The following is a 12302-nucleotide window of genomic DNA, read 5'->3' as shown; positions in this document are numbered from 1 at the left end:
ACCGTCTTACCCTTTAATCTATTTTCCCAGTCCACTTTAATCAATTCCGCTCTCATACCATCATGGTCTCCTTTATTCAAGCTCAGTACGCTTGTTTGAGAATCAACCTTCTCACCCTCTAATTGGATATGGAATTCAACCATGTTGTGGTCGCTCGTTCCAAGGGGATCCTTAACTAGGACATTATTAATTAATCCTGACTCATTACACAGGACCAGGTCCAAGGTTGCCTGCCCCCTTGTAGGATCAGTTACATACTGCTCAAGAAATCCATCCCTGATGCACTCAATGAACTCGTCCTCAAGGCTGCTCTGCCCAATTTGATTTGTCCAGTTAATATGATAATTAAAATCCCCCATAATTATGGCTGTTCCCTTATTACATGCCCCGACTATCTCCTGATTAATACTTCTTCCAGCAGAGTTGCAACTATTAGGAGGCCTATATACTACGCCCACTAATGTTTTTTTTCCCTTATTATTCCTTATCTCCACCCAAACTGTTTCATTATCTTGATGCTTTGTCCCAATATCATTTCTCTGTATTACAGTGATTCCTTCCTTTATTAACATAGCCACCCCACCTCCCCTTCCTTCCTGCCTGTCCTTCCTGATTGTTAAATACCCTGGCATATTTAATTCCCAGTCGTCGTCACCCTGCAGCCATGTTTCTGTAATGGCCACAAGATCATACCCATACGTAGTTATTTGTGCCGTTAACTCGTCCATTTTATTACGAATGCTACGTGCATTCAGATAAAGAACTTTCAAATCTGTTTTGTGACGCTTAGTTCCTGCTTTTTCCTTTTTTAACACTTTACCTATTACTCCATACCTTCTGTCCCTTCCTGTTACGCTTTCCTCTCTCTCCCTGCTCAGGTTCCCAACCCCCTGCCACTTTAGTTTAAACCCTCCCCAACAGCACTAGCAAACACTCCTCCTAGGACAGCAGTCCCGGCCCTGCCCAGGTGCAGACCATCCGGTTTGTACTGGTCCCACCTCCCCCAGAACCGTTTCCAGTGTCCCAGGAATTTGAATCCCTCCCCCTTGCACCATTCCTCTAGCCACGTATTCATTTGAAATATCCTCCTATTTCTACTCTGACTAGCACGTGGCACTGGCAGCAATCCTGAGATTACTACCTTTGAGGTCCTATTTTTTAATTTACCTCCTAACTCCCTATATTCTGCTTTTAGGACCTCATCCCCTTTTTTACCTATATCGTTGGTGCCTATGTGCACCACGACAGCTGGCTGTTCGCCCTCCCCCTCCAAAATGTTCTGTAGCCGCTCCGAGACATCCTTGATCCTTGCACCAGGGAGTCAACACACCATCCTGGAGTCTCGGTTGCGGCCGCAGAAACGCCTGTCTATTCCCCTTACAATTGAGTCCCCTATCACTATAGCTCTGCCACTCTTTTTCCTCCCAGCCTGTGCAGCAGAGCTACCCGTGGTGCCAGGAAGTTGGCTGCTGCTGCCTTCCCCTGATAAGTCATCCCCCCCAACAGCATCCAAAGTGGCATATCTGTTTGAGAGGGGGATGGCCACAGGGGACCCCTGCACTACCTGCCTGCATCTCTTACTCTTCCTGGTGGTCACCCATTCACTTCCTGCCTGTATACCCTTTACCTGCGGTGTGACCAACTCGCTAAACGTGCTATCCACGAGTTTCTCTGCATCGCGAATGCTCCACAGTGAGTCCACCCGCAGCTCCAGCTCCGAGATACGATCGGTCAGTAGCTGCAGGTGGACACACTTCCCGCACACATGGTCGGCAGGGACACTGGTAGTGTCCATGACTTCCCACATCTTGCAGGAGGAGCATATCACGGGTGCGAGGTCTGCTGCCATGACTTGCCTTAGCTTAGTTACCCCTTTTAAATTACGTTGAAATTAGAAAATGTTAACTATACTAGGGACCTAGGTTCACTAAAAAAAAAACACTATCTGCTATAAAACCTGCAGATCTTCCCTTTCTTATTACTTTACTTACAGTAAAATGGTAGAAATACTCACCTGAACCTACTCACCAATCAGCTGCCTCCCCTGTGCCGCGTCACTTTCTGACTGGTGACGTCACCCTGAACTCTGCCGCTGGTCTCAGAGTCTCGCTCTCAGAGTAAGCTCTGGTCTCGCTCTCTCCCGCCGCTCACCGACTGAACTCTCGCTCTCTCCGCGCTGTTTATATCCCCGCTCTGGTCTCGCTCTCTCCCGCCGCTCACCGACTGGACTCTCGCTCTCTCCGCGCTGTTTATATCTCCGCTCTGGTCTCGCTCTCTCCCGCCGCTCACCGACTGGACTCTCGCTCTCTCTGCGCTGTTTTTATCCCCGCTCTGGTCTCGCTCTTTACCGCCGCTCACCGCTCTCAGGTCCACTACCGCTCTGCAGGAAAAGCAAGGCAAAGCAGCACCTCCTTCCCCCACTTTACCAAACTCCCACACGTACCGAACTCTCAGCACACTGTGTTGTCCTCACCTGGTCATGGTCCTGCTCTTGACGCCTGTCAGCCTGGCTAAGATGGTAGCACTCCCACCTCTGAAGCAGAAGGCTGTGGGTTCCCTATCTCTCCAAGAACCAAGCACATAATCTTGGCTGACACTTCAGTGCCTTCCTGGGGGAGTCTTCTGGAGGAGATGTTAAACTGAGGAGATGTTAAATCTCTCCGTTGAGGTCAATGTTAAAGATTATTTTCAAAGAAGTGCTGGGGTTTGCCAAGCATCCTGGCCAACATTCTCCTTGTAAATCAGGTTGTTCTGTGGGACAGCGTCAGATCCCTTCCTGAAATTCAGGTAGATAATATCCACTGCCTCACTCTTATCAGATGGGTAACATGCTCAAAGAAATCCTGTAAAGTTGGTCAGACACGACTTGCCCCTTCTGAACTCATGCTGGCTCTCACTAATTAAACCCTGTCCTTCCAGGCAATCCCTCATGTTATCCTTCATCCAAGTCTCATTCTTTTCTGCATATTTGAAATAAGGCTCATAGATTTGTAGTTCAAGGTCTGTCCCTTGCTGTTTTTTTTAAAGATAGGGTCACCTTTGCTGCTTTCCAATCCATTGGATGTTAACCCATTTCAATGAGCTTTGAAAGTTATCTGCAGCCTCTTCAGCTAGCTCCACCAGTGCCCTTAGGTAGAAGTTGTCACAACCTGGAGCCGTAACATTTTGCATCTTTCACCCTCTTACTCCTAAGGGTTTCCAGGCCCTTTGTACTTTATAATATTTTCTGAACTCAGGCACTTTCCCCTCTTTCAGTGGTTAAAAACTTTTTGTTATGGGTGTGCAGGTAGGTGCTGTGGCAAATCATCTCCTACTCTCGCTGTATAAAGCTCATTTGCACCTTTGCCCCAGTTCATTTTTGCCAGCTGAATGTTTTTCTCTCTCTGCCCAGAGTTTGGGACAAAGTCCCTATCAACCCTGGGCAGGAGATGGTTAGATTGGATGGGCATTAATGCATCAAATATTGTGTGAATTCATTGGGCCCTGGCTAGTTTTTGTGTTTTGTTTTCAGGTTTCCCAGAAGCCTAAGGTGTTAGCGCCGGGGGAATCTTGTACCTGGCTGTTCTTTTCAGGGCCAGTACACAAAAGGAACAAAAATCACACTCCAGGCTCTTTAGACCATATCACCCACCAGCAACCAGTCCTATGCTCCCTATTTGGCCATATAGAAAATAAATAAAACAGATGAGAGTGTCACAATACATGGAGTGAATGCACAACCTGGGATTTTAACTCGCACACAGTGTGCCCCAGAGGCTGGGCTGTGGATGTACGATACATCCTTTGGCATTAACCCATACACTACATTCCCTGCATCAAAACAAACTAAGTACCTCCATGGTTGGGTCAGCACATCTGCCCTATCAGCTGGCAAATACTGTGCAAAACACAAATCCAATCACAGTCACTGACACTCTTAATTGTTATATGCAACACTCAGAACCTGAACACGATACAGCCCAAAACTCAGTCATGTCCATTCAGGTATCACTGAACATGCACTGGCAACATTTCTGTTCAGGGCCAAGTTTCATTGCCACCCAGTGGTACGGAATCCTGTGTTACACGAAGGCAATCTACTCCCGATGCCTACAAGTAGATAGTTTGGACTAATGACGCATCACTTTGTTCTGACCCCTCAACTCAGCTCTGCTGAGACTGTATGTTAACCCATTCAGCATTGGGAGCACTTTTACATCATGCTCTCACTGAAGGACAAAACATCAAGACATTGGGAGGCCTCCCAAAACATCGTCCGAGAAAGTTTCTCCACACTCGTCTAGCTTGATATTCCCAGTCGCGCTCTGCGGACAGTGGCTAACTTCTTTGTGACACTGTTTGACGCCTATCTAGCTGTTTTATAAGGTTTAACTGTATTGGGATACAACATAGCCTGTTACATGATCAACATTATTTTATTATTGCTTTTATTTTTATATTCCTCTTAGCACTAATGTTGTTCCTATATTTAAAAAGGGAGATAGACCAAGTCCAGGGAACTATAGACTAGTTAGCTTAATGTCAGAGGTAGGAAAGATAATGGAATCTTTACTCAAAGATATAGTAGAAAAACATCTAGAAAACAAAAATACAATAAAGAATAGTCAGCACAGATTTCAGAAGGGAAAATCATGTTTGACCAACCTTATTGAATTCTTTGAAGAAGTAACAGAAAAAGTAGACAAGGGTAATGTAGTAGGTGTAATACATTTGGATTTTCAAAAGGCCTTCGATAAGGTGCTGCATTGTAGACTCATGACTAAGGTCAGAGCATGTAGAGTATGTGGACAGGTCGTAGAATGGATAGCAAACTGGCTACAAAACAGAAAACAGTTAAGTGTAGCTACTCAGACTGGCAAAAGGTGGGAAGTGGTGTTCCACAGGGATCGGTGCTGGGACCACTGTTGTTCACAATTTACATTAACTATTTGGACTCGGGAATCAGAAGTACAATTTCAAAATTTGTGGACAACACCAAATTGGGGGATGTAGTTAATACAAAGGAATAATGTGTCAAAGTACAGGAAGACATTAATAAACTTGCAGAATGGACGTGTAATTGGCAAATAAATTTCAATGTAGGTAAGTGTGAGGTGGTGCACTTTGGTAGGAAGAGTAAGGAGGCCACATACTGCTGGGATAATAAGAGTCTGAATGGGGTAGAGGAGCAAAGGGATCTCGGGATACAGATACACAAATCACTAAAAGTAGCGATGCAGGTTAATAAGGCCATAAAAAAGGGAAATCAAGCACTGGGGTTCATTTCTAGAGGGATAGAATTGAAAAGCAGAAAAGTTATGTTAAACTTGTAAAGAACCTTGTTTGGACCACACTTGAAGTACTGTGCACAGTCCTGGTCTCCATATTATAGAAAGGATATGGAGGCATTGGAGCGGGTGCAAGAAAGATTCACAAGGATAACACCAGAACTGAGAGGATATACTTATCAGAAAGGCTGAACACACTGGGGCTCCTTTCTCTAGAAAAGAAAAGGCTGAGGAGTGACCTGATAGAGATCTTTAAGTTTATGAAAGGGTTTGATAGGGTAGACATAGAGAAAATGTTTCCATTTGTGGGGGTGTCCAAAACTAGAAGTTACCAATATAAAATAGTCACTAATAAATCCAATAGGGAATTCAGGAGAAACTTCTTTATCCAAAGAGTGGTAAGACTATGGAACATGCTACCACAAGTAGTAGTTGAGGAAAATAGCATTGATGCATTTAAGGGGAATCTAGATAAGCACATGAGGGAGAAGAAATAGAAAGATAATTCTAGGGTTAGATGAGGAGAGGTAGGAGGAGGCTCCTGTGGAGCGTAAACGCCGGCATGGACCAATTGGGCCAAATGGCCTATTTCTGTGCTGTAGACTCGATGTAACTGTGACTGGTTATTGAAGGAGTGGGAAGGGTTCATCTTACTGGGACGCAGTTCTGCTAATAAAGTTGCTGAGTCCTTCCCTCAATGTGGGGCTGGGTTAAATGAACTTAATGTGGTGGTTGCAGGTGTCTATTCAGGCCCTGTCCATTCCTGTGACTGAATTGTTAGGAGCTGTCTGTGGTGGTTAGTGCAGCCACCGTGTATTAACCCTGCCAGATGTGCTGGTTGCTTGCTGTCAGGGTTTTAGGTGCAGGGTTCTCCAGGTGTTTCATTACTCTGGATGCACTACACACTGAAAGATGTGGACAGTGGATGAAGCACACATCCTTGGTTATGGAGGCACCTTGGTGCTTTGCGCATGAGTTTTGAGTTTTCTGAGCCCTTCCTTTTTTTGTGCAGTGTTCGTTGGAAGATTTTGCTGCAGTTTCAGTGCCGGAACCGGCTGCTGCTGACGGGGACCCCCATTCAGAACACGATGGCAGAGGTCAGTAACTTCAATTACTCCTCCACAGGAGAGCAGGTTAATCACAAGAGCTCACCGGCAGCCATACCTGTACAATGACTCTGAGTAAAATCAGTTCCTATTTATAGGTGGAGAAATTACTTTGTTCTGCTGTGTGGGACACCTAGCAATTTGTGCTTTTGTTTTGTCTGGTTTTTGATAGAAGTGTATAAAATTATGAAAGGATGGGACAGGGTGGATGGAAGCAGACTGTTTCCAGTAGCTGAGGGGTCATGAATACAAAATGTAAGTGATTTAGGACCACCCTGTGGGACTGTGAGCCTGATCTAGTCTGTCTCTGTCTCTCTTCCCCCTGTGGTATTCTGATCCTGATCTCTTCTCCCCACCCAGTGGTCCTCACCTGTCCTAAACCCATATTTCTGTACTTGCTGAAGTATGAATCAGCCCAGTTAGTTCCCTTTTGAATGTGGCTGTCCCTTATTGCTGCTGAGCTTCTCATTCCTCCTGGTTGGTATGTATGCTGTTGAGTGGCTGGAATGGGAGAAATATAAATTTTGAAAAGAAATAAATGTTCGAGTTCGAACGATGGCAGGCAGAAAATACTTATGTCTGTTGAAAGTGAGTATCTATTTGAAAGCTATTCCTATTACTACATTATACCCAGGGGGAGGGGTCTGTGATCAATGCAGAATTTGTTTAGAATGTGTATTTCGAGCTTTTATCCTCTCGTATTATTGTATTCACAGTTTGGGTGTTATTTCTCCCCTTAGCTGTGGGCATTGCTACATTTTATCATGCCAACTCTCTTTGATTCCCATGATGAATTCAACGAGTGGTTTTCCAAGGATATCGAAAGCCATGCTGAGAACAAATCTGCCATCGATGAGAGTAAGTGCTGTGTAACAATTCTCAATGCTGCTTTATATTGCAATGAGCTCACAGACTCCCCAAAACCACTCTGCCTTCACCACCCCGCACCCCCCACCACCACCATGGTGGGAGCCAGCAGCCTCTGTCTGTACTGATGTGTCTGGAATGTTTGCCCTCTGTCTGCCCCTCTCTGTACTGACCTGTCTGGAGCCTGCACCTCTCTGTATTGACGTGTCTGTAATCTGTACCCTCTGTATCTGTACTGAGGTGTCTGGAATCTGTACCCCCTGTCTACATGTTTCTGTGATGTGGAGATGCCGGTGATGGACTGGGGTGGACAAATGTAAGGAGTCGCACAACACCAGGTTATAGTCCAACAGCTTTAATTTGAAATCACAAGCTTTCGGAGCTTTGCTCCTTCGTCAGGTGAAGTGAGGAGGAGTTGCATAAAGGCACAGCAAATAGTCAGCGAACAATGCCTGGTGATTACAGATAATCTTTCTAACTGCCCTTTATCACACCTCGGCAGAGAGATAATCACAGCAATCAAAGGAGTGAATGGTGTTCAAACAGGTTAGCCAGGGAAACATTACATCCAAGAATACTGAGATGGGGTCACCAGGGGTCAAATGTAGCAGATGCTGGGGTTTGTATTAAAAACAGATAACTTTTTTTTTTGCTGGAAATCTCATCAGGTCCGGCCGCATCTGTGTATGGAGAACAAGCCAACTACGACTTGAGTCTGGATGACTCTACGTCAGGTGGGGTTACATGTAGCGTGACATGAACCCAAGATCCCGGTTGAGGCCGTCCTCGTGGGTGCGGAACTTGGCAATCAATTTCTGCTTGACGATTTTGCGTTGTCGTGTGTCTCGAAGGCCGCCTTGGAGAACGCTTACCCGAAGATCGGAGGCTGAATGTCCTTGACTGCTGAAGTGTTCCCCGACTGGGAGGGAACCCTCCTGTCTGGCGATTGTTGCGCGGTGTCTGTTCATCCGTTGTCGCAGTGTCTGCATGGTCTCGCCAATGTACCATGCTCCGGGGCATCCTTTCCTGCAACGTACGAGGTAGACAACGTTGGCCGAGTCACGGGAGTATAAACCATGTACCTGGTGTGATGGTGGTATCTGTGTCGATGATCTGGCGTGTCTTGCAGAGGTTGCCGCGGCAGGGTTGTGTGGTGTCGTGGACGCTGTTCTCCTGAAAGCTGGGTGATTTGCTGCGAACGATGGTCTGTTTGAGGTTGGATGGCTGTTTGAAGGCGAGTAGTGGAGGCGTGGGGATGGCCTTAGCGAGGTGTTCGTCGTCATCGATGACATGTTGAAGGCTGCGGAATACATGGCGTAGTTTCTCCGCTCCGGGGAAGTACTGGACAACGAAGGGTACTCTGTTGGTTGTGTCCAGTGTTTGTCTTCTGAGGACGTCTGTGCGATTTTTCGCTGTGGCCCGTCGGAACTGTCGATCGACGAGTCGAGCGTCATATCCCGTTCTTACGAGGGCGTCTTTCAGCGTCTGTAGGTGTCCATCGCGTTCCTCCTCGTCTGAGCAGATCCTGTGTATTCGCAGGGCCTGTCCATGGGGGATGGCCTCTTTGACGTGGTTAGGGTGGAAGCTGGAAAAGTGGAGCATCGTGAGGTTGTCCGTGGGCTTGCGGTAGAGTGAGGTGCTGAGGTGCCCGTCTTTGATGGAGATTCGTGTGCCCAAGAATGAAACCGATTCTGAGGAGTAGTCCATGGTGAATTTGATGGTGGGATGGGACTTGTTGATGTTATTGTGTAGTCTCTTCAGTGATTCTTCGCCGTGGGTCCATAGGAAGAAAATGTCGTCGATGTATCTGGTGTATAGTGTTAGTTGGAGGTCCTGTGCAGTGAAGAAGTCGTGCTCGAACTTGTGCATGAAAATGTTGGCGTAGTCGGGTGCGAATTTGGTCCCCATGGCTGTTCCGTGTGTTTGGGTAAAGAACTGGTTATCGAAGGTGAAGACATTGTGATCCAGGATGAAGCGGATGAGTTTTAGGATGGGGTCTGGAGATTGGCTGTTGTTGGTGTTGAGTACTGAGGCTGTTGCAGCGATGCCGTCATCGTGGGGGATACTGGTGTAGAGTGCTGAGACGTCCATCGTGGTGAGAAGTGTTCCTGGCTCAACTGGTCCGTGGGTGCTGAGTTTTTGTAGGAAGTCTGCAGTGTTGCGACAGAAGACAGAAGCCAACACACCCGGACGTTCTGTCGTATCAGGCAACGGAACCCTGTGTGAGAACCTCTCTGGATACGTCGAGGGCATCCTGAAACCCATCGTACAGGGAACCCCCAGCTTCTGTCGCGACACTACAGAAAAAAGTTATCTGTTTTTAATACAAACCCCAGCATCTGCTACATTTGACCTCTGGTGACCCCACCTCAGTATTCTTGGATGTAAGGTTTCCCTGACTAACCTGTTTGAACACTCCTTTGATTGCTGTGATTATCTCTCTGCCGAGGTGTGATAAAGGGCAGTTAGAAAGATTATCTGTAATCACCATGTGGAGATGCCGGTGATGGACTGGGGTTGACAATTGTAAACAATTTTACAACACCAAGTTATAGTCCAGCAATTTTATTTTAAATTCACAAGCTTTCGGAGGCTACCTCCTTCCTCAGGTGAACGATTTCCGCATCGTTCACCTGAGGAAGGAGGTAGCCTCCGAAAGCTTGTGAATTTAAAATAAAATTGCTGGACTATAACTTGGTGTTGTAAAATTGTTTACAACTGTAATCACCAGGCATTGTTCGCTGACTATATGCTGTGCCTTTATGCAACTCCTCCTCACTTCACCTGACGAAGGAGCAAAGCTCCGAAAGCTTGTGATTTCAAATAAAGCTGTTGGACTATAACCTGGTGTTGTGTGACTCGTTACATGTTTCTGTAATTTCGTGTCTGGAATCTGTTGCCTCTCTCCGCCCCTCTGTACTGACGTGTCTGGAATCTGTTGCCTCTCTCTGCCCCTCTGTACTGATGTGTCTGGAATCTGTACCCTCTGTCATTTTGGGGGAGGAGAAGTTCTTTGTTCTCCCATTTTAATTTTTACAAACTTTCTCTGTGCTTGCTGTGGAAATGCCTGGGAAATGGCTCATTTGTGGAGAGGAACCCACTGCCAGAAGAGGGGCCTCTTATCATATGAACAGTGTTTATTAAGAACAGGAAAAGACCAACATGTCCCCCAACCCATCCCTTTTTGCCTGAAAAATTTAACCCAGCTGCCTTTTCACCACATCCTTGACTCGTTTCTTTCCCCAGACGCACGTCTGATTGTCTGTTGACCCCACTTACACTGTCTGCTTCAAAGTGCTTTCCTGGTAACTTAGTCTACAACTCAGTTCCCCCTTGGGTGAAAAAGTTTCCCCCCTGACTTTCCTTCTGACACGTGATTCTACTTTTGAATTCGTCAAACTCCAGTACCAGCTTCGTGTGTTTTTGGTTATCTGGAGTGTCCATTTAACCCCGTGTTACACTGACTAACCCCAGTCCGAGAAGTCTCCATTTAACCCCGTGTTACACTGACTAACCCCAGCCCGAGAAGTCTCCATTTAACCCCGTGTTACACTAACTAACCAGCCCGAGGAGTGTCCATTTAACCCCGTGTTGCACTGACTACGGCTTTTATGATACCATTTGTTCTTTATTTTATTCTAGTCCACCGTTTATATATGTGTTAAATGTTTTTGAAGTTGTGTTTTGGGCAGCTTTCTGTGTGACAAGCCACTGTTTGGTTGCACAAGCTTTTGTGGGATTGGGGTCAATGCTTGACTGAATGTGCTGCCACTGCCAGCCAATCATGGGTTGCTGTCAATGCCTGTATGTTGATGGGAACATTCTCTTGGACATCTAATTAAAGTGGTGCTGCTATGGACGATGCCAGTGCAGAATGCAGCTAATCCAGTTGTTTTTTCTTGCCCCTTTATCTTTGCAGACCAGCTGTCTCGTCTGCACATGATTCTCAAGCCTTTCATGTTGAGAAGGATCAAAAAGGATGTGGAGAATGAGCTCTCTGATAAGGTAAGGCTGAGCTGCTCCACTCTCTCCTCTGGTCCCTCCAGTTAAGAAACCTGCATTAGCCACCTGTAATCTGTACACTGATCGCCCTGGGGCGCTGGGCTCCACAGGTAACCAGTTCGGTTTGATTTGGCAGTTCTTTCCTGCTCTCCTGCCGGTGCTGATTCTTGCTAGCTCCAAGTCTCCAGTAACCACCACAAATGGCCACAATTATTCATGTAGGAGCCTAGATGGTGAATATCAGCTGGCTATTTGACCATGGGTTGCATTGTAGCCAAGACCCATTCTCTTCTCCCATGACATTCAAGACTTTTTAGCAAGAGTGCTGGCTTGTTTCCCCCTCTCTAGTGTTAGTTGTATTCGGGTGGTGGCTATCACTTGGGGACTCTTGTATCCTTTTTATAGGAGAGCCTTGCTAGGATGTGGTCTGTGTGTAAGGGGAATTTCTGAATAAAGGCTTGGAAGCAACAAAAGACCAGTCTCTGGTATTCTATCCTTCACCACATGGCTATCCAATTTTAACATCGAGCCCTAGAACGCTGAGGCCACGTTACACTAACTGAGATCAATAAACTCCGCACAGGCCAGGAATTGAGCAGCGTAATGCTAACACAAGCCGGTGCCGTCAGGGAACAGCAAGCTTGCTGTTCATTTTTACTTTTGCTGCATCAAAGTTTGAAAAGCCAATTTAGAATTGTGCTGTTACATTGGTAACACATGCTAGATTGCAGTGTTACAGGAATGGGAGTATCTGAGTTCACAAAACAGCAACAGAACCGCCTTGACGTCATTTTAAACCTCTGGTAATGAACGGCATTCATGTTCATTCTGTTCCCCTGGGGTATAACTGATGTACAGTTTGAACATAGTGCAAGTTTTTAGGATAGTTTATTTTACTTATTTTGTGTTTTGAAAGTGCAATTTTATTTCCCCCAGATGTTTTGTTACATTAATGGTGCTGTGTATAAATCAACGTTGTTTCAGCCTGGTCTGTCCAAATTATCAAAGTGGTGATACACTATTGTCACAATCAGGCTTTGGGACTGTAAGGAGTTTCACG

The 12302-nt window shown here is 46.1% G+C and overlaps 1 protein-coding gene across 2 annotated transcripts in view; it reads left to right on the top strand.

Annotated features, from left to right (window-relative positions):
• The window catches only part of ino80 (INO80 complex ATPase subunit), a 216394-nt gene that overhangs the window by 91430 nt on the left and 112662 nt on the right, over nucleotides 1-12302 (top strand). For both annotated transcript variants that reach the window (XM_067991159.1, XM_067991158.1), the window contains exons 17-19: nucleotides 6280-6364; nucleotides 7114-7231; nucleotides 11160-11245. In XM_067991159.1, coding sequence (XP_067847260.1) covers nucleotides 6280-6364; nucleotides 7114-7231; nucleotides 11160-11245 — 289 coding nt within the window. The remainder of the gene's footprint in view (nucleotides 1-6279; nucleotides 6365-7113; nucleotides 7232-11159; nucleotides 11246-12302) is intronic.

The sequence above is a fragment of the Heptranchias perlo genome, chromosome 10, assembly GCF_035084215.1.
Source record: "Heptranchias perlo isolate sHepPer1 chromosome 10, sHepPer1.hap1, whole genome shotgun sequence".
In the NCBI taxonomy this organism is placed as follows: domain Eukaryota; kingdom Metazoa; phylum Chordata; class Chondrichthyes; order Hexanchiformes; family Hexanchidae; genus Heptranchias; species Heptranchias perlo.
Note: the sequence above shows the minus strand (reverse complement) of the source record. Positions and strands in the feature narration are given on the sequence as shown.